The sequence below is a fragment of the Magnolia sinica genome, chromosome 2, assembly GCF_029962835.1.
Source record: "Magnolia sinica isolate HGM2019 chromosome 2, MsV1, whole genome shotgun sequence".
Classification (NCBI taxonomy): domain Eukaryota; kingdom Viridiplantae; phylum Streptophyta; class Magnoliopsida; order Magnoliales; family Magnoliaceae; genus Magnolia; species Magnolia sinica.
In genome coordinates, this window is record NC_080574.1 from 100,935,484 (window position 1) to 100,961,703 (window position 26,220).

Below are 26,220 nucleotides of genomic sequence, written 5' to 3' on the forward strand. Positions count from 1 at the left end.
AAATAACAATGACCATGCATCCAATCGGGGGCATTTGTATTTTTTGTGTTTAGGCTTTGTATATACATTTTTGTAAATCTTGCTTATGCTAATGAAATGAGGGTTAAGTTTCTCCTTGACCGAGAAACTCCTCATTTGCTTTCGCTGTACACATGGAAACACTGAAATAGTGGGACACACTGGATGGATTATAACCCAAAGTAACCTACCCAATCCAACTGGTGGACATTTCTATGTATTGTAAAGCGAACAGCAGCAAACGTTCGACATTTTAGGAGAACAATGTGCACAAGTCAGATGTCTAATCAAACTGTGGAAAAAGGATTCAGTTATCATGGGCCTCACTGTGAGTAGCCCATGCAATAAAACTCAACTCTGGTGAGAGAGAGAGAGAGAGAGAGAGAGAGAGAGAGAGAGAGAGCATTTTAGATCACAATACAACCAATTTTCACTGAATTAAAACCTTTGGGACATTTCTCCGTAGTTCTGCTTTTGCATCTTTAAAACTTAAAACCAGATATGAACACTCTTTCCTACAGTGTGAAAGAAGTCAGATTTGCAACCAATGGAAGGCAAAAGAATGGAAATTGGGTCAAGGAAGTTCAGGAAAGGGAATGGAAGGATAAAAAAAAGAGAAAATTCAAACATCAGTTAAGATCAATGACGATACAATCATAACATAAGCAAGAAAGAAGAATATCACAATCTGAATTATGAATTTTGGATTTTCCCTCATGCTTGGCGATGTGATGGCTCTGTAAATCAGAAAGATCCATGTCATCAGTAGGAAGTGAACGGAGCACCTCAGGTATTGTGTATTATGGTCAAATGTGCATATCTACATGTAATTATACAATGCTTCGCCCAAGATTATCCACAGTGAACTTGGGTTTTCAATTCATAACTGAAATAGTTGATATGATGAGACCTGCAGCTGATGGTACCCATGGAAATCTCCACTATGGTGAGATCTCATCCCTCCAATTAGTCACTAGCAAACAGACGGTCATTAATGAAAATGCAGCAAAGCTGCACATCCAACAATCTTCAAATCTAGGAATTTTTTGGTACAAGGGCCATGCACAGTGAGGCCCACCATCAGTGGCTTGAGTCACAGAATGATAGGCCCCACTTGCAAAAACTGAAAATCCAAGTGTACCATATATTTTCTTGGGTTAAGCATTGTATATATAGCCTCAGCACCTGATAAATAAAATAAAACAAAACAAAATAAAATAAACACCTGCCTTGCAACTCGCTGAGAAAATCGATGGAAGGGTAAGCTCTGAACAAAGACAATGCCGGGTCCCGTTAGAACACCCGTCTGAAGATTGTCACCCTGAAAGATCAAGCTGAAGAATTGAGAATATGGAATCAACTACCAGAGAGACTCAGAGACTATCATATGGTCAGTCTTAAGGCGCGCACACAATAAAAAAGAAAAGAAAAGGCCAATGATAGTGAGAATAAGGTTCAAAGATCAAATGAAAAAGGGCAACATATGGGGCCTTGTGCTTAGTACATTACGCTCACTTGAGATGACAAGGGCCTTTGTGGAACACATTCCAACCTGGCCAGACGCTAGGTGGGGTGTACTTTGAGCATATGCCCCAAGACCCCCAACCATCTATTTTTTTCCCATACAAGTTAGGTAGGCCCACCTGATTAGCGCACCAGTCTGATTTATTGGCCAGGGAATGATCACAGTGCACCCAAACTGATGAACATAGCATATCTCTTACAGGTGTGCCATGTTGGATTCTTTGCCGGAGAGATCCATTCATCATAATGCAAACTGTTCATTGACAAACAATAACAATTCATGCATAGCCTGGCAGATAATATGCTTTAACAGAATTACATAGAAATCAGGTGCCATAATTTATGTGGGTTTCCTAGCCCCAGTGCCCCACATGCTCTACACTTGCCAACCTAGAATGCGTGTGAGACAGCTGAGCCATTACTAAGGTGGGCCACACCATGAAGACAGGCCACAAGTGTCCAAAATAAGTGGACAGTTCTAAAGAACTTGCCAGCATTGCACATTCAAAATAGACAAGGCACCCGCAGATATGCGCATTGGCCTGATTTTTATGCTAGATCTGGATGATGGGCCCCAACTTATTCATGTCTCAGATGTTCCAGACAAACCAAATTGGCACATGTGCCGCACATACAAGCGAGTATAGAGAGGGCACATGTGGGGCTGGCTAACCTCATATTATTTGTTAGTTTTAAGCTGGCACAAATGAAAAACTAAAAACTGGTCCAGAGACTGAAATTCAGGGAACAGCATGACAAACCAGAATATTTATGAACGACCTGTGAATATCTAATTAAATGATTCTTCCAAGTAACAATAGTTTTCCAAAGAAACAACACGAATATTTGTGATTTTTAAAGAAAGTTTTTTTATGTTCCATCAATTCCATCAAAAAGATAGGCACCTGTATTCTAAATATTTCAAAAGTAACAAAACACCTGAAACCAACCAGCTTCAGGGAACATGTTTACCACTTCCGAAATGAAGGCTAAAACTTATAACTGGATTGGAGGCTAGAGAAGCATAAAAAATGGTTTAGCACCACAAGATTCTGGCCATGTCAGCAACTTCAGGACACATGTTCATCACTTTCGAAGCAAAAGGGTATGACTGATATTATAGCTTGGACGATAAAAGCAGCAGAACCAGCAATTAGCGCCTCAAAGTTCTGGCCATGTCATTTAGTTTGAGAAGGAAAAAAAAAAGGCTCATGAAATTGCCGATACTCACCATATGAAAGGATTTGGAAGCTCATAAAACTTCAAAAATTATGCCACTTGGACTGTTGGGGTCCCACAATGCAACACAGGCTAAATGACCAGTCATTTTCCAACATAGCAGCATAACCAGCTATCTCCCTAGAACAATTTCTTATGGACATTGGTCTAAGCAAAAGCCTTAAGAAATGGAATTTCAAGAATAACAAGCAGGAAAAAAACAAAAAACAAAGAGAGAGACATAACTCACCCCAAAGACCACCCATCTCATGGGACCAGAGTATTTGACCTGGAAATCAATTGTACCCGTCAGTGCAACGATGCAGGATGCATCGACAACCAGCACTTCTCCCACGTCAAGATTCTTTTGCACAACTAGCACAGATGAAATGCAGAAGAGCTCCCAAAGTGAGCTTAGAAATTTTATGACTGAAAATAAATCTGAGTAGCTACATTCAAGAATCGATCATATTTGCAACTACTTGCACTAGTTTAACACGCATCAAGTGGACACAGCTTCATGAAAGCACCAATTAAAATCCTCATCTTGGCATCTAGCAACACTAGGCGGGAAAGAATGTACGCTAAATTAAAGCATATGTCCAAATGGTATCGGAATGGGCACGATTGAGTAAAAAGTAGGTCCAATATCATCATGAGCAATGTTATCTAAATCACATGGTCCACAATACAAATAATACTATTCAACTCATATCACATGGGTGTATGATTTAGATTGTATATGCAAATCACATTTGAGACTAAATCGTAGAATTCATATCTGAATGGCACGATTCAGTCTGACACAATCACCGAGAGAGAGAGAGAGAGAGAGAGAGAGAGAGAGAGAGAGAGAGGGAGAGAGATTTGGAGTTTGTAAGCTTTAAAAAACTAGAAAAACTAGAAGAAAACATTGAGATTGTATATTTAAATAGTTATATATTCTTCACTCTTTCCTTTGTCGTCCTTTTAGGTTAAATATGTTGAAAAACTCAATATTTTGTCTTTTTCTTTTTCTTTACTTCAAGATTCTTCTTTATCTTGAAGATTTCTGTGCTTTTTTTTGGGTAAATATTTGGTCTTTGTCCTAAGAATGTCTTTTTGTTCTATTTTTCTCTTGGTTCCAAGCTTGTCCTGATTGTTCAAGCCGGTGAAGAAGATAATGACCATGTGGGGGATTAATATTCCAAAGTAGATGAAAACACTAGCACTCACCTCAGATGCAACTTTTGTGGGAAGAGCTATTGGGGAGGTGTGTTTTGAATGAAACATCCTTGCTCTAACAAAGAAGAATGTAGCAACGGGTTCACAAGTCGATGATGACGTGGTGGAGAAGTTCAAGAAATTGTTGGACACAAATTCTAGTGACAATAAACAACAAGAAGAGGTTATGTCTGTTGTTGGAAGAGTTCCAATTATACATAATGTCGAAGAATCGAGTGACGGAGAAAAACTCACAATTAGAAGTAAAGGGAAAACCAAAATTGGGAGGAAGAAGAATTTGCTTCAACATCAAATTCTGAAGAACATGGTGCTAACATTGATATTAATATTAGTGATGATGAGAATGATGGTGCTGCAGCAAGTGGCGAGAGATTGGGCCATGATGATAATTTATAGATATTGAGGGTCGTGCCGGACATTTTCTGAACATTTTGTTTTCTTTTATAGAGATGAATACATGTAAATGTGCAAAAGGTTTTTCATTTTTGAATTATGTAAATGAATGCATGTATATGGGCAAAGGGTTGATGTTGAGAACTTGATTATGAATGATGCATTTATACAGCCACTTATAGATACACCTAATACAATTGATCACGTGAAATATCAACATTAGTTTTTTTTTCATATTCATGAGAAAGTGGATGACTAATGCATTCTTTTTCCTCATGAATATGCATAAAAAATACTAACCATATGAAACGATTTGTCCTTGAATAGATACAACACCCATTATGGCATCATTGGTGGCGAGAAGGGTTATAGCTTGTTCACTTGCAAAGGATAGGGCCTTAGGATTACGACACAGATTAGCTACTGACAATGGCAGTACCGATCTTGCTACTGAAGTGACATCACCAAGTTCTGTGGGGCCCACCATAATATGTGTTGTATCCATACCGTCCATCCATTTTGAGAGATCATTTTACGGCATGAAACAAAAATGAGGCATATTCAAAGCTCAAGTGGACCTCACCATAGAAAACAGCAGGAATTGAACGCCTACCATAAAAAACTGCTTGGGGGCCACAGAAGTTTTCGATCAAGCTGATAATTGTGTTTTCCCTTTGTCCATGTCTGTGTTAACTATTAACAGATTGGATCTCAAATAAACATCATGGTGGACCCTAAGAAGGTTTCAACGTTGGGTGTCACTGTCCCCACTGTTTTCTATGATCTCTCCAAATGAATGGATGGCGTGGATACAACACATACATCATAGTAGGGCTCATAGAACTTGATGACGTCACTTCAGTAGCGAATCTAGCTACTCAACCCGTCAGTAGCTAATCCACGTCCTTAGGATTAAGGGTGGCAATGGGCTAGGTAGCCCACCAAACCAGCTTTGGACTGGGCTTGGACCTACTAGCCTAGCTTGCGGGCCAAGCTTGAACCTTGCATTCATGGCCCAATCAATTTTCAGGCCGGGCTTGGACCTACTAGCCTAGTCCGTGGGCCGAGCTTGAGCCTCACATGCACGGACCAATCAATTTTCAAGTCGAGCTTTGGGTCCAGTCATCTAACCTAAATTGGCTAGTCCAACCCAAATGCGTTGTTTCCCACAAATATGCCATTCTAATCCTCGGTTAGGCAACACATATGCACAGCCTAATCAATTTTCATGTCGAGCTTGGGCTCAAGGCTAAAGTCATCTAGCCTGAACTGACCTAGTCTGACCCAACCTCAAATGTACATGTGTTGTATCCTACAAATATGTCATTCTAATCCTCAGTTAGGCAACTCAGAATGTGGGACTCACTTGATAAATAGATAGATCTACAAATATGTCATTCTAATCCTACACCTGGTCAATGTACTTTCTATCAAATATTTGTAGACCTATCCATCTATCAAATACGTCATTCTAATCCTACACCATAAATGTACACCTGGTCAATGTAGATTGTTAGTTTCATTCCTCTAAAATGTCTATTTCTTTGTGCATGTGGGACTCACTTAATAGATGGATAGATCATTAGTATTCTAGTGGTAAATAGAGATTTTATCAATTTTTGAGTCAAGCGAGTCAGGTTGGGTCGAACCAGGGCCAAGTTCGGTCCTGTTGTGCTAGGCCCATACCAGGCTTAGGCTTTGGGTGTTGAGTGCTAGGTTGGGCTCAGGCCTTGGGTCTTAAGTGGGCCTAGCCTAGCCCATCCAAGACCCAGCTCATTGCCCCCCTACTTAGGATTGATTGGTCAAAGAGGATTCTTAAGCGTAATAGTTGGGAGTCAAACAAGGCTATGATGATGGTGGTGGAGATGAATAACAACATCCCAAGATTTTTTATTTTTTATTTTTTTAGAGAACTAGAAATTTATTAGAAAAGCCCGCCAACGGCAGGGAAAGAATACATCCCGGAACTAGGACAAAACCAGGAAGAAAGATTAGCAAACTTTGTCGCTTTTACATATGTGGCCCACTCTGAAACAACATTTTTCACCAAGAAAATAACGTCTTCGACAAAAGATTTCTTGTTTTGAAAAACAATGGTCGTTCCGAGCTTTCCAAATAAATCATAGAATTCCCATTGCAAGTAGCCTCCAAATAATTTTCCGAGCTCCACCCTCCGCCCCTCCATGCCAAGCCCATAAGAGATGGTCAACTAACCTCGGCATCATACAAGCTATATGGAATTGAAGAAGAAAATGCTCCCAAAATTTCCTAGCGAAGGGACAATGGATGAAAAGATGATTGATCGACTCCGTATCTCCCATGCACATCAAACAAATGTTTGGGAGGATAAAGGACCTTCTTTGGAGATTGTCTATGGTGAACACTCTTTTCTCCCCACAAGCCAAACAAATGCCGCAATCCTCAGAGGAGCCTCATACAACCAATATCAAAACGGAAAGGATGAAGAACAAGATGGTTTAGAAATCAAACTACAAAAACACCGGACCAAAAAGGTGCCCGAGCTATGAGCGTTCCACACCATGGAATCATCTTCAAGGGGTTGCGGCCACACAAGCTTCAAGTGATCTAGGAGGCGGAGGAAATATTCAAGTTTATCGTCCGTCAAATTCCTCCAACCAAGGTATGGCATTGGTTAACATAAATGAAGCAATCCAGGGCTATATTAGCTAGACTTGGGAAGAGGTCTTGCAACGGCCTATCTCCGCACCAAATTTCTACCCAAAAGCGAATACAATTTCCTTTCTCGAGAGAAAAGGAAACACCACTATAGGTTCAGTAGAAACAATCACCTTCCAGACATGAGAGACTGGGAAGAGAGGAGGATTTGATGCTCCAATCACCCAGTTGAATACGGTATTTGGACACTACGGGTTCCCTTCACAACTTCCCCACTTTCGAAACAAATCTCCAATGTCATTAGCTAAGAAGAGCAACATTCATAAGGGCCCAACCCGGCCCTACCTTTGTTAATAGGCTTACAAACATCGTTCCAATTGAGTAAATTGAACTTCATCTTGTCCTCAGTTCCCTTACACAAGAAGTATCTTCGCAATTTATCGAGTCTTTCCAAAACCGACTTGGGACAGTTGAAGAGAGACGTAAAATATATGGGCATATTGGAAAAAGACGATTTGATGACAATTAGCCGACCCTCGAATGAAAGATATTGATGCCTCCAAGATGACAAATTTCTTTCAATTCTTTCAATTGCCCTGTCCCAAAGGTGTTTGGTTGATTTCCTAATGCAAAGAGGCAGCCCAAGATAAGAAGAGGGGAAAGAACCGCTTTGCCACCAAAACACGTTCGCTAACTGACGAAGCTCCTCGCAATCCACATGTATTCCCAACATTCACATTCAGAAACATTTAAGGCCCAAAACCACTTCAAAGCAAAGAACTATCCTACGAAGGTTATTGACCACAGCAACATTAACGTCGCAGAATAGAATTCTATCATCCGCATATTGGAGATGACTAACCAGCACTCCTGCATCTGCTACCTTAAAACCATTAATTAAGCCATTTTCCTCAACTTTGTGGAGCATCATACTAAATGCTTCCCTAATGACGACAAAAAGATAAGAAGAGAGAATCACCTTATCTACTACTGCGAGAAGCCTTAAAGAAACCAAAGGGAGACCCATTGATTAGAATAGAGTAAGATGGAGATTGAACACATAATTGAATCCAATCTCTCCATTTGGAGCCACATCCAAGCCTCTAGCATATAGTCTAAAAATTTCCAATGACATAATCGTAGGCCTTCTCAATATCAAGCTTACAAACCACTCCGCATTTTCCTTGATGGTGCCTTGAACCAATTAGTTCATGAGCTATAAGGCAATGTACAAAATCTACCTTCTCGAGATGAAGGCTCCTTGATTTTCTGAAATGAGTGCGGAAAGAACTTTTCTAAATCTTAGAGCAAGAACCTTGGCCATGATTTTGTACAAGCTTCCGATTACGTTAATGGAGCAAAAATCCGTCAGCAGATCTTCTCCTTCGATCTTGGGGATAAGAGCTATAAAGGTGGCACCAAGATCTTTAAAAAGACAACATCTATATAAATCTCAACTCATCAGCTTTGATCATCGACTAGAACTTTTGAAAAAACAACATTGAGAATACAATGGGGCCATGTGCCTTATCTCCACACATGGAATATAAGGCCGCGTTAACTTCTTCTTCAGATATAGGCACCTTAGAGAGGCAACATCCTCAACTAAGAGACGAGGGAACTCAATGTTATTTAATCTTAGCATGTGCCAATCATCACAAGAGAGCAGTCTTTTATAATATTGAACAACATAATCACAAATCTTCTCTTTGTCCAAGGTTCTAGAACCATTCACCACTAAGCTACTAATTTCGTTAACTCTAGCACGAGCGCTTGCTATATTATGAAAGAATCCCATATTTGTATCCCCTTATTTTAGCCACAAAGCTCTAGATCGTTGTCACTATTTAATTTCCTCATCTCTAGAGGAGGTATGTCAGTCTTTCAACTTTAATCTTTCGACCATATCTTCCTCCGTCAAAAAGCTGACCTCTTCCTTAACATCAAAATCATGAATCTTCAATAAAATGAATTCAATTTCAGCTTCTCTAGCACCTAGGACCTCTCTTTTCCAGATTCTGATCTTTTCTTTCAACATCTTGAGCCTGTAGCTAACCTAACCAGTCACTTCAAAGGACCACCATTCCGTAACAAATTTCTTGAAGTCTTCAATTTCTAACCAAGCTACCTCAAACCTAAATGGCTCAAGGCCCCAATTTGCATCTGACACTTCCAAAACAACCGGCCTGTGATCAGAGATGGCTCTCAAAAGAACCCTTTGGTTGACTAAAGGGAATCTATCAAGCTAGTCTTGCGACACCGAAAATATTTCCAAATGCAACATGACAGGGTTAGATTGGTTGTTGGACCATGTGAATTTCGCACCCCCTAGCGGAAGATCGATTAGCTCATGAGCAACTACCAAGTTAGCAAACTTCTGCATACTGCTAGTTACATGACCCCCCTAAGGAAAACCGCACTACATTGAAATCACCACCTAAACACCATGGGAGATTCGATTTCTACTTGACAGATGAGAGCTCTTGCCACAGTTGATCACGTAGGTTAGAATGGCAGGGGTCGTAAACCGCAATGAAAGTCCAAAGAAAATCAGAAGAAACGTGTTGAAAAACGATGGAAAGGGACGAGCCAGTGAAATTGTCTATCTTTTTCCTGATGTCAGTGTTCCAAGCAACTAAAATCGTGCGGTGCTAAAGGCACTTAGCTCAACCGAATCAAAATTTTTATTTCCCCAAATTGAAGATAGCATACCTTTGTTAATATTCTGGAGTTGTCTCTTACAAAGCAACGATCTCGGCTTTGAGGGAGTGTTGAATGGATGTTGTTTCCACGATCAAGGACTACAACGCATGCAAATATTTCTCGATGACTTGCGGATTTATATGAATCTTCTAAACCCACCACCCCCCCCCCCCCCCAACAACTTTTCTAACCAAATCCACTTCGGGATATTCTAATCATCCCTCTCCTTACAATAAGCATGAGAATTTGCCTCCTTAGACATTTTGGGCCCAACATCAGCAGCTTCCTTCAATTCATGTAGTTGCGCACCCACAAGTCATGATAAGATGTTGTGCTTCCTACCATAGGAAAAGTCTTTCCGCTTTGATTGGCCATGGGATTTTGTCCGCTCTTTGGAGCATTTGCACTTTTGGAGATATTCTTCATTTTCCTTTCCCTGTTTTTTACCGCAGGATCGAAATGAGCCCATTGGACTTTGAGTTTCTTTCCACCAAAACTCTCACCGTGTAGCATCTCGATTGCTCTCTCCGCCTCTTCCTCCAAGCTCATACAAATGAAAGCAAATCCACGATATTGGAAAGTTTCCCGATCGCGAGAGATACACACTTCCATAACTTCTTCGGCCTTCCTTAATCGGGAGCCATCCTTCGAGGAAGACAACCACGAATAATGTCAAAAGCACTAACAGGCCCAAATTCAACATGGTTCCAGGCGATGTTTCTTTCAACCAACCAGCTTTTTCGCCCTCATCTCTCTCTGAATGCGCATTTGCTTCACTAGAAAGAGCTCCGCAATTCCAGTCCGAATGGACACCTCCAGAGTTTCCGACGGTTTTCCCTTTCAAAGTCTCTCTCCTAGTTTCTCTCCCCAAACACCTTTTCCTTTTACTCTCCTCATCCTTCTCCAATGGCTTTTCCTTGTATTTTTAATCCTTTTGCTTTTTAATAAATTTTTGTCATCCAGCATCCCAAGAATTGAACACAGCTTTTACAAAGAGCCTTATTTTATCCGGAAAGAAAACTTTTTTTTCTCAAATTCGCAATTAATTCACGTTTTTAAATGTAGCAAGTTTTATAACAGTGACTGCTCATGAAAGAGATCCAAACTGCCCATTAGATGAGTCCACCATTTAGATTTCTTGGCCCAAAAATTAGGTCGATCTCATCTACTCATTAGGTGGCCTTAAACATTTAAAATAGAAATGGACAGTTTAAGAAATTTACCAGCAGACTATTCAAATGCATGCATTGACTTGATTTTGTTCCAGGACATTTTTATGGCCACCCACACATGATGAATGTACCAGATGGGATATGTGCCACATTGGCACATGAGCCATGAAGCCGTTCATCCATCTCATGTGATCAAGTGCACTTTGCCTCCTTCTATGTATATGGCTTTCATTAGGAAATGCTCCAAAGTCTGATCAGTTGACCACTCAGACTAAAATGAAAAGAAACTGGGAAAGTTACATACTGAAAATCAGCCTAATCAACCAGACCTTACACAATGAAACAATTCCATGGAAAGAACTTTAAAAAATGGGCAAACAGATAAACAAATTTCGATTGAATCAACTCCATATTTGCTCATATACTTTTGACAAAATCATGCCAAAATCTCCTGGAAGGTTGGAACTGATCGAAAACTATCATGTGGTTCAAAAATCAAAATGCACCATGACTCCATGGTAATTTTTTGCCCATTTCGACAACTTCATTACCAAACTTCGAATTTAATGACCTTGCCATAAAACGATTCCATGGAATGGAAAGAGCACTAGTGGGGACCTCAAATACAGCAAAAGAGGGCTAATAAATGAAAGGATTTTGATCATGACTTTCAATTACATATGATTGAAGGGAATCCCTCTCTACTTTTAAAGAAGCTATTTCCTCACGGTGTGATCCCAGATGGAAGAAAGAAAGAGGACGTAATCCATACCATCATGTGAAGCAACATAGAGAATTTGATGAAACCAACTCACCATACAATAGTTAAATTCAAAGCCAAATTGGTAGCTGAAGAGTTCGAACAAAGGGAAGGTGATGCAGGACATGAAAATTAAATATGATATGTGAGATTTCAGGCTTAAGATCACGTTAGTTCAGAAACAATTACACAAATTCCATATCCCACATGAAAGTCCAAACATTCAATTAAGGGGAATCTATACGGGTCCAGGCCTACACATAATAGGGCTGGATCAATAAAAATTATAAACCAAACGATACTCAAAGATAAGAAATAATCATCCACACATGCATAGTAATCAGTCCCTAATCCAAGGGATTCACCAATTTCAAATCAAGGAACCCTAGGGTAAGAAAAGGGGCATAAAATTGAAGATTTGAGTAATTTAGGGTTAGGTTTAGGGATTTTGGGTGAAAGCGGAGTGAAATAGAGGAAACAGACGAACCAGAAAAGTACCGCACGCGTGGACAATAACAATGGCCCAGACGCGCATGCGTGTGATCTCGGCCGCACGTGTGGGGCCCACTATTCAGAAAAAGGCCCCCTTGGCCCTAGTCAGCCAGGGATAGACTCCAAAACCCCCAAATCTCAACTCGATCCGATATACGGTTTGTGCGTGGTGCTCTGCCGAAGTTTCAACCCTCCTGTAGGGCCAGATTCTGAAATTCTGTTGTGGGGAGGAGAATTACTGCAATAGATAATTGATTTGAAGTGTAGATGATGGGGTGAGATAAGAAGAAGGGATGGTAGAAGATGGGTAGTAGAGATGGCGATGGATGGGGGTGAATCGGGATAGATGTGGCTTCGCAACACGGTAGCTAACCCTTCTATGAAGGGAGGGTTTCGCACCCAATTAGGCTTCACAACTCAGAGACTAGGAAAACGCAGAATTTTTATTAATCTTCAATCAATTTTAAAAAAAGCTACAAGAGGTGCCTATTTATAAGAAAACCCTTTACCCCAAAACTTGCGCCATGTGCACAACCTATTACTTAGCGATGAAGTAAACCAAAATAAAAACTAATCAAAGAAATCTAAAGCGTCCATGATGTTCTAAATAACATTAATAAGCAAAACCTAAAATATGAAATCAATCTGACTAGCGGGCCACGATCATGAAATCCAATGATAGGCTTTTCTTGACTAACGTGCCCACTCTTTTGAATCAAAACTTCATCTTTTAGGTAGGAAGCCCACCCTAGACGTCATCATCGATCCAGATCAACGGTGAGGCCCTCCTTCTGGCGTACGTGCGTAGGGGGCGGCGTGAGTGCGCTTGTGCGCGTGATGTCCCCATCAATTCTCCCCGGCTGCGAAGATTTCGCCACTGGCGAAATAAAACTCCTGAACCGCTCCAGGATGTCAGTATCAAGTCTCTAAAGCTCCTCCTCAGTGAGCCACATGCTATCTGAAGCTGGGCGTGACTTCCATTTAACCAGGTACTTCTGAAACCTGCCGTCCGACGTTGAAACTATCTGATGGTCCAGGATATCCTCTATTTCCTTTTTGGGTGTGTGAAGGTTAGGTATGGGAGGTAGAGGCTGGAAAAATGGGTCGGCAAGGATAGGTATGGGTGGTAGAGGCTGGGAAGATGGGTCAGGACGGGTAGGTATGGGAGGTAGAGGCTGGAAAAATGGATTAGGAAGGGTAGGTATGAGACGTAGAGGCTGAAAAAATGGGTCAGGACAAGTAGGTATGGGAGGTAGAGGCTGGGAAAATGGGTCGGGACAGGTAAGTATGAGACGTAGAGGCTGGGAAAATGAGTCGGGAATGGTAGATATGTGAGGTAGAGGCTGGGAAGAAAGGTCAGGAAGAGTGGGTATGGGAGGTAGAGGCTGGGAAAATGGGTCGGGAAGGGGCCATGGTTTAAGGGATAAATATGGGGAATGAGGACGGGTAGGCGAAGGGCCAGACAAAGTATTAGTGGTCCCCTGAAAAGTAACTAGATCCTCCACGTTGAATGTGAAACTAATTCCCATAGAAGATGGAAGATCTACCTCATATGCATTGAGACCGTTTTGTTTTATAATTTTGAGGGGTCCAGCGCTACGCGCATGTAACTTACGAACGGCCCCCGGAGGGTACCGTTCAGGCCAGATGCGGACTATCACAGAGTTCCCAATATTGAATTCTTTGAAATGTTTATGTTGGTTTGCAGAAAATTTGTAATGTTCATTACTAGTAGTGATCTTCTGCCTGATTTCTTGATATCATGAATGAATGTGATGCGCAAAAGACTCTGCAGGCTCTGACACCCTATGGGACAGTGACATAGGGACACGATCAATAGGTTTTCCAGGTTTATAAATAGTAACGACTTTATAAGGACTAAGACCTGTGGACCTATCGACAAAACTATTAAACGCAAACCCAGCTGTAGGTATTACGGTGTCCCATGTTCCAGTGTGCTCTATATCCCTCTTAGGGGGAGACTCATTTGGTAGATCATCAGGAAAGACATCACGTAACTCATCCATTATCAGAATGGCCTCAGTGGGTAACTCTACACTAGCGTCTGGTGCACTCTCTCCAGCCACAAGGCCACACATGTCGTACCCCTCAAAATAGTAGTCTTGATGTCTCTCATGGGGTGGGTGCACGGGTGCACACCCATAATTGATTCCTTCACCAACTCCATTCATTGGTCTATCAACATCTACCCCAATGGTGGGGTTTGTCCTAGCGATGGTCTTTAGTCGGGTAATGCGCACATCAAGTTGTTCTAATTATTGGTCCATTTCCAAACGCTTAATCATAAACTCCAACTTTTGGGACAGCTTGTTTAGTGACTCTTGCAATTGTTCCATGTTTAGTGTAGGGTGCCAACCAAAATTCAGCAATATAGTTGTCAAAATATAAGAATTTTTTTATTTTTTTTTTAAAAGAAACAACCTAGTTTCTAAAAACGAAAAAGGAAAGTTTTTAAAACAAGTTAGGAAAGTTTCTAAAAAAAAGCAACCTAGTTTCTAAAAACGAAAAAGGAAAGTTTCTATAAAAAACAAATTAGGAAAGTTTCTATAAGAAACAAATTAGGAAAGTTTCTATAAAAAACAAATTAGGAAAGTTTCTAAAGAAAAGTAACCTAGTTTCTAAAAATGAAAAAGGAAAGTTTCTAAAAACAAATTAGGAAAGTTTCTAAAGAAACAAATTAGGAAAGCTTCTAAAAAAAAACAAATTAAAAAGTTTCTTAAAAAAAAAAAACAACCTAGTTTCTAAAGAAAAAGAAAAAGGAAAGTTTCTAAAAATAGAAAGTAAGTTAGTTTCTAAAAAAGAAAAAGGAAAGTAAACTAGTCTCTAAAAAGGAAAAAGTAAAGGAAATTAGTTTCTAAAAACAGATTAAGAAAGTTTCAAAAAAATTAGTTTCTAAAAAACAGAAAAGGAAAGTTTCTAAACCTAGAAATAGAAAACTAAGTTAATTTCTAAAATAATTCAAATAAGGGGATAACAGAAAATTTCAGCAGCTTATGTTTGGGTTTATGGACCTCTAAACAGCCATATATGATGAGAATTGATGCGTAATGGACATAAACAACCAAACCCTAAACATGTAATGAATTCCCCTACAAGAACCCTAGGCTTTGATACCAAATTTGATGCAGGACATGAAAATTAAATATGATATGCGAGATTTCAGGCTTAAGATCATGTTAGTTCATAAACAATTACACAAATTCCATATCCCACATGAAAGTCCAAACATTCAATTAAGGAGAATCTATGCGGGTCCAGGCCTACACATGATAAGGCTGGATCAATAAAAATTATGAACCAAACGATACTCAAAGATAAGAAATAATCATCCACACATGCATAGTAATCAGTCTCTAATCCAAGGGATTCACCAATTTCAAATCAAGGAACCCTAGGATAAGAAAAGGGGCATAAAATTGGAGATTTGAGTAATTTAGGGTTAGGTTTAGGAATTTTGGGTGAAAGCGTAGTGAAAGAGAAGAGAGAGACGAACCAGAGAAGTACCGCACGCGTGGACAACAACAATGGCCCAGACGCATATGCGTGTGATCTTGGCCGCACGTGTGTGGGGCCCACTATTCAGAAAAATGCCACCTTGGCCCTGGTCGGCCAGGGATGGACTCCAAAACTCCCAAATCTCAGCTCGATCCGATGTACGGTTTGTGCGTGGTGCTCCACCGAAGTTTCAGCCCTCCTGTAAGGTCAGATTCTGAAATTCTGCTGTTGGGAGGAGAATTGCTGCAATCGATGATTGATTCGAAGTGTAGATGATGGGGTGAGATGAGAAGAAGAGACGGTAGAAAATGGGTAGTAGAGATGGCGATGGATGGGGTTGAATCGGGATAGATATGGCTTCGCACCACGGTAGCTAACCCTTCAATGGAGGGCTTCGCACCCAATTAGGCTTCACAACTCAGAGAGTAGGAAAACGCAGAATTTTTATTAATCTTCAATTAATTAAAAAAAAAAAAAAAAAGCTACAAAGGGTGCTTATTTATAAGAAAACCCTATACCCCAAAACTCGCGCCATGTGCGCAACCTATTACTTGGCGATAAAATAAACCAAAATAAAAACTAATCAAAGAAATATAAAGCATCCATGATGTTCTAAATAACATTAATAAGCAAAACCTAAAATATGAAATCAATCTGACTAGTGGGCCACGATCATAAGATCCAATGATGAGCTTTTCTTGACTAACGGGCCCACTCATCTTCAATCAATTAAAAAAAAGCTACAAAGGGTGCTTATTTATAAGAAAACCATATACCCCAAAACTCACGCCATGTGCGCAACCTATTACTTGGCAATAAAGTAAACCAAAATAAAAACTAATCAAAGAAATATAAAGCATCCATGATGTTCTAAATAACATTAATAAGCAAAACCTAAAATATGAAATCAATCTGACTAGTGAGCCACGATCATGAGATCCAATGATGGGCTTTTCTTGACTAACGGGCCCACTCTTTTGAATCAAAACTTCGTCTTCTAGGTAGGAGGCCCTCCATGGACATTGTCATCGATCCAAATCGACGGTGGGGCCCTCCTTCTAGCGTAGTGCATAGGGGGGCGGGGTGAGTGCGCGTGTGCGCGTGATGTCCTCATCAGAAGAAATAGATCTTGATGCATATGTCCATGTGGCAAAAATAACCACTATTTCATTGCAACTTTTATCTACTTGTTAGTTCAAATTAAGAGTTTTTCTTCATTCAGCCCATCATTCCATACAGATGGAGCTTACTATCAATACTCTAACAGTTCATCCCCACCGAATTGACAACACCACAAAAGAAGTCTCATTGGACAGTCCTAGCCAAACAATCATTCACTTGAAAAAGATGGCTTGAAAGTGACTACCCAACTGTCCAATTGCAACAAAAGAAATACACCCAGTGGATAGTTAGGAATGTCTGGCGGAGGAAGTTTTGGATGCATTGGCCACCAATTGTGGGGCATATGTCACTAAAGGGTCAGGCCCTTCGACAGAATGCTGCCCCAAAAGAAAAAAGCCAATAATTCTGGCTGAGCATTCTACCATGCCACATTTAAAAATTTGTTGTAGTACCAATGGATTTTAGCCCATAGCTCAATGGTAGGGGTCTCCATTCAGCATTGAGGTCTTAGGTTTCAGTATTTTTAAGTCACATATATATTTATTCTTAAAATCATTCCCAACAGGTAAGGGAACTTTGCTGAGGGATGATGGTTGAAAAGGAGGTCATGAGAAAGACCTAAGATGGCATTGATAGAGGTCATGAGAAGGGATATGAAGGCTTTTTTTCACTTACCAAATATAGGCCTTGGAAATTTTGGTGAAGCAGAATTTGCAAGCTACCCACAAATAGCTGGAACCATGCTATAATGATGACGACAATGATAATGATACATAATCTGATTCATATGCAGCCCTCACCATCATTCGGGGTACAGGACAATGCTCTTTTCTGTTTTCCTGCATATATTTCTTCCTCAATAAATAAAACTGCTGTTGGTCAAATAGATACATGCATACACATATGCACCTCTTCTTGACTTAATGAAGGCGACCTTTCATTGTTTTCATTTTGGCCCAAACAAGCTTTTAAGTACGCTCATAAGTCAAGGAATAAAGTGTAAGAAAGGGGAGGCAATACAATCTTCCTGCTAGTATAAACTTTTCATCCTCCCAAGTTTATACCAAACATGTGGCATGTGTACGATTATTCAAAACATTCGTTCATCAAAATGTTCGATAAATCAATCATAAATGATCGGTTAATCCTACCCATGTAAACATGCCGTAAACAATCATTGATCGGATTTTAGCGATTTGTGTACCCGGTTTTTCAAACATTAGGACTGTCCAATCACCATAATTTTCGTTCTATGGCCTATTCATTGGTGTGATGAATGAACAATACAAATCATCATATCATCATGCACATTTGCCAAGAGTAAGGTCTGGAAATCAGAGGATGAAACTGGTTCTAGGCCCGTGAAAAAAAGTGAACTCTAAAAAAAAATTAAAAAAAAAAGAGGGGGGGGAGATTATCAGCTCCTGAACCTCAGTAACTGTCTTATTTGGTGAGGAGCAGGATTCCATACCAGAGGGACCCATGATCTAGTAATCCAGACCACTGATCTGATGTAACCCCAAGTGGACAGGGATCCCCAAAAACTACCAGCCCTTCTTAGTGGCCTACGAGGAGACAGTTATTAAAAGTGCAGCAACAAGTCCACATTTTTATGAGAACTAGAACACTGATCAAATTGTTAGTATCTTCCAATCTAGTAGATTGTCTGTGCGTCTCCCCAGCCATGTGAGCCCATAAGATCAATCGTTTGATCACAAAACAATGGTCCCACATACATGAGATTGTGCACCTCGGGACACTAAACTTTTACCGACATTCAGAAATCAGAACAGAGAATTCCTCAAACAAAAGGGAAATCAAGAATGAAGCAACAGGATTAAAATTAGGACAAAATGGCGGAAAGATTCAACAAAAAGTTAACTCTGACATTCTGCATCATGAAATCAGGAAAATCCCACTGGCATCTAGAACTGAAAAATGAAATGCATACCAGATCCACCGGCAACTAAGAATGCTAGCCCTCGACCAACAAGCTTCTGTCTTAGAATTCCCTATATCAGCACAACCTTGGGAGTCAGAATAGAATAGAAAAAAAAAACAATCAATTAACTGACTCTTGATTAAAAGAAAGCAAAAGAATAATAAATGTCAAGATTCTCCTGAAGTTGGAGACGGGAAAACTCCATTTTATCATTCAAAAGAAAGAATATTCAGCACCAACCAAGATCCTCACCTCTCCACCTGCCACGACATTATGGGCTCTCTGATCAAGTGTGTTGGTAATTGTAACATCATTGACGGAGCAAAGAAATGCATCTGGCTACAACAGCCATTTTTTCAAAGTGAAGCGTACACCCCCATTGTAAGAAAATGAACAAAAAAGGAAACACGGGAACAATGTTATACACAAGGATCACAAGCTTACAATAAGCAACATGGGAGAAAAATAAAAAGATAATCTATAGGACTAAATCAAAGAAACATTCCTGGAAGTATCATACAAATAAGAGCGTTCAACCAATGTGAATGAATCAGCTCTACCTGGCATAAAATCTCTCCACCAAAGGTAGCCAGATCAATCTATAGAAGAATAAGTGAATCAGAAGTGTGCAACATGGGTAGTAAAAATAAGATGCTGCTTGGGAACGTGGAAAAACCATGGAAAGGAAACCGTTTCTATGGACTAGTTTTCCATCATCCCCCCCCCCCCCCCCCCCAAAGATGGCAAACACCCTTAAAACCATTCATGCAGTAAGAAAAAAACTCTCCAATATCTGGCCTTTTTTTAACTGTTCTTTGTATATCTGACCTTTTTCTGAACTGTTCCTTTACTAGTTTTCCATTCTCTGGGGAAAATGATCACCAAACAGAAAAAAAAAAAAAAAAAATGAAATCATGCATATTGCCCGTGGAAAACTTAAACCAGAACCAAACAGCAAAAAGGGGTTTCGTTTTCATAGTTTTGCTTTCCAGATTATTCCATAGAAAAGAGGCTTCCACATTTTGATATCCTCATTCCCAAACAGACCCAACAATGAAGTACTGAATTTGGAAGATGAAATCATGCAAATTTACATGTTCAAGAAAAAGAACTTGGAAAGAGAATTGAATATGTTAATGCTGTCCATTAATAAACAAAATCAGACGGCTAGTAAATACAGACCGGGATTATCCTTGCGAGAGCTGGTGCAGTAATTCCAACAAATCCATCATGTGGACCAGGATTGAGAAGAGCTATGCTAGTCATGCTCCTTCCAAAAAGCCATTGCCAGGTGCCTCCATTTTCAGGGACATAAATATTGTCCATTTGAATAGACCCAGACATGTAGCACATGGAACCTAGACAGTGTTCCGAACATCAAATGTACATTCCCAGCAATAGAAGCATGACAGACTTAGAGCCCATTTGGACGCACCCTCCAAAGGGGCGTTTGAGAAGTAAACCCCTTTTTGAGCCAAACTGGGGTTTTTTTTTGTGCTTGCTTCGATGCAATCTGCAAACCCCGATTCACCATTCCACTCGACAAAATGGGAGCTAAAATGCCAACTCGATAAAACCACTCCAATTGGTTTTCATCAAGTCGATTGAAAAAGCAGGTTTGAATCCCCCTTCTGCAAAAATGCCCTTTGGTGCGAGTGTCTCCATACAGGCCCTTATTTTTTCAACAAGAGAAAATACCAGTTTAAATGCACATATCCAATACACCTAAGCAAACATGACTTTTACATATGGAGTTGTGCACAAAGTCAAATAGTCAATAAAATTGTCTTATATATGTTTTTAAAAAAAGTAAGATGCAGGCAAAAGAAGACATCAATCAGCATATCATGGCGGGCTTAATTATCCTCTGAACGAGTTTGATCCCTAACGCTTAGGCACCTTGGAATAACATAGAGTGTCTCAAAGATGTTTTAGAGCATATAATCTATAATACGGCGAGTAAAAACCTCCATATGACGTATATGAGGTGAATATTAAAACCTAAGAATAACTAATAAATCTGCTTTGTCGTAATAATGGAACAGACATGTGAGATCATGACATAGATAAAACCCTGCCCATTTAAGCAGTTTCCATGCAGTCGTCTACGGGTTGTCATGGCATCCAAGAAGTTTACTGTTCTAAACAAATGCCTTGTGTATGCAGCATGAAGAATCTAACTTGTAGTAGCAAAAGGCATGAATGGAAGTAGTAGACTGAAATGCTAGAGCAGGAAGCTATTCAAAATGTTAGCAAGTGTAAAATCCTGGAAAACAGTAGGGCGGGCAATGGGCAGGCTCCAGTCAGAGCAAATGATAAATTTTGACTACGCTGGCCCGATAGGACTATAATAAGTGATACTGCAGTTCAAAATCCAGCGCAGAACCTTTTCAAGCTGGAATATTGCCACATCTAGGAAACAGGAGAGAGGGTGCAAGCTCAAAGTGGGAGCGATACATTGTTAGAAGGTTCTGCCAAAAAAATTTGAGTGCAGCACTCTCATTTAACATGACAGCTTATGGATAACCTCACTTCAGAAGGTTGGTTGCCCCACATCCGATGCTGAACGGCAAATTAATCCATGTCATAGCATTATATATGGCAAGGGTGGTATGGGAATTGACTAATACTATGCCTTAATTGGAGAGCAACAGCATAATTTGTGATGTGAGGTTTCTTCAAGACCTTAAGAGGTTATAGATTTCTGGGAAAGAAACAGTGAATGTTATTCAATTCCTAGAAGGATTAGTGCTTGACTCTGATTTATTTCACTTCATTGACCATAAGTAAGCTCTCCATATATCATGATCCTCAAGTGCTCAGAGGTTGGGTGATATATATATATATATATATATATATATATATATAAAGAAATAGAACTTTTCATCGATTTGACCAATTTGCTTCCATTTTTTTCTCTTGCCTTTACAGAATGCTCTTCTTTGATACAGGCGGTAAATTCCTTCTTGGATTGTCTCTCCCTTTTTTTCCAGGAAGTGTAGCTGAAAACAGCCAACTATACCATCAAGAGTTTATTCTAGGAAGTCAAGCTTACCTAATGAATACCAAAACAATAAGCTTTCTACACTTCTTCTTCAATTCATCTTTCTTATGGAATTGCAAGCATAAGAACCATCGGGATCAGATACCATCACCATACACCATTATATGGTGCATGGCCCTCCATTACCTATACTAATTGGCTACATGTAACAGAAACTGAAATTTATCAGCTGTTTATAGATCCATTACCAAAAGTGCAGCTAGAATAATGAATCTGCACTCCCCAAAGCTCAAGATTAATGCTCTAAGGAAGCTAAATGATTAAACAGAATAGATGAGCTCTGTAGACAGCATATTGCATACTGGTCAAAAAGAAGAAAAGAGACAGCATATTGCTTTCACCAAATCACATGCTCCATAGATCACAAAACAGTCAACAATAGGACATACCAGGCTTTGCAGTAACCCTCTCTTGTGACTTTAACATTATCTGTTGATGGAATAACCAGCATCATTGCTATGAACTTAGGGGAGTTCAGAAATCCAGAATACAGAGAAAGCTTATGTGAGAATTATATCATGAAGCACATACCTGAACTATTTGAGCCTCTCCACCCAATATTTGGAAAGGTATAAAAGCTGCTTCCGGACTCTGGAAAGCATAACGTGGGATCAGTTTCTACTTTAAACAGACCATATAGACATAGGAAGGTAAACATTGATAAAGAACTCAAATAGAAGAGCATTGATGTTTCCTAGTTTCCATGCTCATGTTATCAGCAGTTGTAATTGGAAAGGCACATTATACAGTTTGGAATCTAAATTTCTAACTCATGCAAGTAATTTCTCAGGAAATTCAACACAAGTTCCCCAAATGCTACCACTGATGGTGGAAGGATTTGAGTCAATGGGGGTGCGTGTAGAAGGTAGGAAGATAAGACTTTTCATGATGTACGACGCTACACCGAACTTCAGAGAGTCACCAGAAATTTCTATTTTTTAAATTGCCCCCAAAAGTTTTTTCAATAAAACATGTTTAATTTGGTCTATTATCTTCCAAAATATATGGAGCTTTAAACATTTGATCAGTTATAAATGTTTTTTTTTTTTTCAAAAACACAGTTTCGCTAATGAGTGAATCCCTTCTTCTCTTGTGTGTGTTGACTACACGGTGTCTTTGCATGTATTCATTTGTGTCAGTTTCCAGATATCCACTGCACTGAAAACCCAATAGTGACTCCCACAGCTTCCACCAATTTATTTGTTGAAAAGTTGAGTTGGAGAAAACAGTATCCACCAACTTCCTACAAAGCAGAAATTACTACTTACTTTCCTAACTACAAAAGGAAACCAAGATTGAATTCGCTCGTGAAGAAATTACTATGATCTCCTTGCGTGAGTTCATGTGGGTGACAATTTACGTATATCCACTGCGCTGGAAACCCAAGCGACTCCCACAACTTCCAACAATTGAGTTGTTGAAAAGTTGGAGAAAACAATATCCACTAACTTCCTACAAAAGCAGAAATTACTGCTGGCTTTCCTAACTGCAAACGGAAACTAAGATCAAATTCACCAATACAGTTCTACCTATAAACATAATGATTTTGAATAAATCGCAATGTAAGAAGAAGAAGAAGAAGAAGAAGAAGACGAAGAAGAAGAAACACAAAGCAGAAAAGGATTCGGCTAGAGGATTGTTGGTCTTTTCCCACAATCTCTTTCTTTTCTTATTGACTTCTTTGCTTTTCCATTCGGGTTTGCATTAAATAATTGATATAACCAAATGGCCACACATGCCAATTGATCTAGATTTGAAGAAAATGCCCGCATCTCATGCGACACTCTGCACCTGTGCACAAGAAAATGCCCACTTTTCTTTTTTAGCTCATCTCTACTATTCTTTTCTTTCAAATCTCTATATTAGGAAAATTCCTATTTCTTTCATATCTTTATATTAGGCAGGGGAATAATTTTAGATATTTTCTTATCTAAGTAACTTCTTATTTTGGGCATTTTCTTAATTAGAATGCTTTGTTATCTAGGTGTTTTCTTATTTTTGCAGATTTTTAGGTCCTATAGCTTTTATAACAGATTATAAGGTTTGATTATAAATAGGCCTATTACAAGCTAATTAATATTCTCTTTATGAAATTCTCTTATTTTCTCTACTGTAGCTATTGAAGGAAAGGGGAGTGGTCTCTATTTCAATACTAGATGACTGTTGAGCTTGCTCACAGTCTTGCATTTGTGATCTCCAGCATTCGGCTAGATGATTGTTGGGTCTTTTTCCGCAATCTCTTTCTCTTCTTATCGATTTATTTGCTTTCCGTTTTGAGTTTGCATCAGAAAAGAAGTGGAAGTATGTGTATATAAATAAATACCTGGTAGACGTAGGGCTGGAAAGGCGTGGAGAAGAAAGGTGCGGCCATGGCTACGACGGAGAAATCAAGAAGAAGAAGGTTCAAATCATCGAAGATCAAAAGCCTAGAAATTTCAAGACGACAACTACGACGAGCAAGCAATTCAAAACGAAATAAGGTTTCTAGACAGCTTCCCTTCTTTTCAAAATTTACTCTATTCTTTTAATGGCCTGGAGAAAGCTCTCTCTCTCTCTCTCTCACTTTCCGCCTCCGGCCCCTTTCCGGCGAGCTCCGATTCAGGTAAAGACTTTTTCTTTTTCTGTTTTTCCCATTTTCCTGCGTTTTTATAAAGGACGGCGCGACAGACGGTTTCGAAAAGGCACACGAGTTGCGTGTAAACCCCTATGGAGGGGGAAACGGATTGGCTACTCCCCCTGCCACCAGCCCGGTGGCCGATGGTAGGCGCTCTGTGGGCCATCATGATGTTTGTTTTTCATCCATTCCGTTAATCCATTTTTAAAGATCATTATAGGGCTTGATCCCAAAAATGAGAGGGATATAAATCTCAGCAAGACCACACCACAGGAAAACAATAGTGATTGGATATCCACCATTAAAATCCTCCTAAGGCCCACTACTATTTATTTGACATCCAGTCCGTTGATTAGGTCATAGAGACCCAAATGAAGGGAAAAAACAAATATCAACTTTTCTCATACATAAGATGATCTAGAAAAATAGATGGACGGCACGGATGAAAAACATACATCTTGTTGGCGCCCACGTAGCACCGACCACCAGCCATTGGCTGGTGTCAGTGGAGTAGCCAATCCGTTTCCGATGGAGGGACGTGGTTTAGATATGGACCCCGACACCAGCCACCTAGCTGGTGTCAAAAGATCCGTGACCCCACCATGATGTATCTATTTTATCCACGCCGTCCACCCATATTTCCATATTATTTTAAGGTAAGAGCCATAAAATGAGGCAGATCCAAATCTCACAGGGACAACACCACAGGAAAACAGTGTTGACTTATTGTTTGCCGTTAAAAACTTCCCGAGGGCCCACTGTAATGTTTATTTGCCATCCAATCTGTTTGATAAGGTCACACAAGCCTAGAGGAGGGGAAAACACAAATATCAGTTTGATCCAGGGCTTTTTGTAGCCCCAAAAAATTTCAATAGTAAGCGTTAAAATCCCACTGTTTCATGTGGTGTGGTCCACCTAAGATTTAAATCTGCCACCTTTTTTGGACCAATATCCAAAAATGAGCTGGAAAAATGGATGGACGGTGTGGATACCACTGTTTAGCTAGCTACTCCATCACCCCCTGGCTACCTCATGGGCCAGCATGACGTAGGTGTGTACAATAACCGAGCTCGCTCGGTTAGCTCGCTCAACTCGACTCAAAAAGCCCCATTTCGACTCAGTTTGAAGCTGAGTTCGAGCCAAGTCGAGCTGATTTTTTGAGCTAGAAAATGAGTTTGAGCAAGCCTCAGCTCAACTCGACTTGGATCGAATCCAGCTCGAATCGAACTAAGATCAAACAGTTTGGTGACTCTATTACTTTGCCATTGATGTTGCTCACCAACTGTTTGATAAAATGACTCAACCAAATATGGCTAGTGGCGGGGGAAGGTTTGGCTAGTGGCAAGGAAGGTTTGGCCGAAAAGCATGGGGGTGAAGTTAAAGCCAATAAAGACGCGTGCGTCTATGCAGGTCTAATGAGGTATAGAAGGGCGGAAAGGGATGGCATAGTTGTTGTAATACTGGAGTTATTTTTCGCGGATTTTTGCTACGGGGAGATTGTTTGTGGTGGGGGTTGATTTGTAGTTGCAGATAAAATAGTAGAAGACCCCTTGCTACCGTTAAAAACTTCTCTTTTTTCTTTTTTCTTTTTTGTTTTTATGTTACTTAGAAGGTTTTGCCTATAAAAGCATTGCCTCTGTTTTACAACAATGAGATTGTGAAGTTGCAGTTCAGGTGTTTGTGGAAATGCCTCAATGACGAACTCGGCTCGATCTTGGCTTGAACTCGGCCTGAGCTGGCCCGACCTGTTGACCGAACCGAGCCGAGCTGGCCAGTCAAGTTGAAGGACCGAGTTAAGCCGAGTTCGAGCTGAGATCAACT

At 40.0% G+C, this 26,220-nt stretch overlaps 1 protein-coding gene across 5 annotated transcripts; it reads right to left on the reverse strand.

The window, feature by feature from the left end:
• Positions 1–481: 481 nt before the first annotated feature.
• LOC131237312 (uncharacterized) lies at positions 482–24,460 on the reverse strand. Of its 5 annotated transcripts, XM_058235014.1 has the most exons (11): positions 24,357–24,460; positions 24,109–24,160; positions 22,317–22,376; positions 22,175–22,214; positions 19,904–20,079; positions 19,282–19,320; positions 18,974–19,060; positions 18,731–18,791; positions 3,011–3,135; positions 1,248–1,339; positions 482–755 (listed from the first exon to the last, which is right to left on the reverse strand). In XM_058235014.1, the coding sequence occupies exons 2-11, from the start codon at positions 24,154–24,156 to the stop codon at positions 641–643; spliced, it is 843 nt and encodes a 280-aa protein (XP_058090997.1). In that variant the 5' UTR covers positions 24,157–24,160; positions 24,357–24,460; the 3' UTR covers positions 482–640. The 5 variants fall into 5 exon arrangements, with proteins under 5 accessions (XP_058090997.1, XP_058090999.1, XP_058091001.1 ...); XM_058235016.1 differs by lacking the exon at positions 24,357–24,460 and having other exon boundaries at positions 18,986–19,060; positions 24,109–24,348; XM_058235018.1 differs by lacking the exons at positions 19,282–19,320; positions 24,357–24,460 and having other exon boundaries at positions 18,986–19,060; positions 24,109–24,348.
• Between the last annotated feature and the right edge of the window lie 1,760 nt (positions 24,461–26,220).

Excerpts from the sequence above, each read along its gene's own strand:
- LOC131237312 (XM_058235014.1), bottom strand. The coding sequence starts at position 24,156 with ATGGCCGCACCTTTCTTCTCCACGCCTTTCCAGCCCTACGTCTACCAG. Across the intron at positions 19,321-19,903 it reads CTCTCGCAAGGATAATCCCG|ATTGATCTGGCTACCTTTGG; the intron begins GTCTGTATTTAC and ends ATTCTTCTATAG. Across the intron at positions 756-1,247 it reads TTTTCTCAGCGAGTTGCAAG|AGCCATCACATCGCCAAGCA; the intron begins GCAGGTGTTTAT and ends TCTGATTTACAG.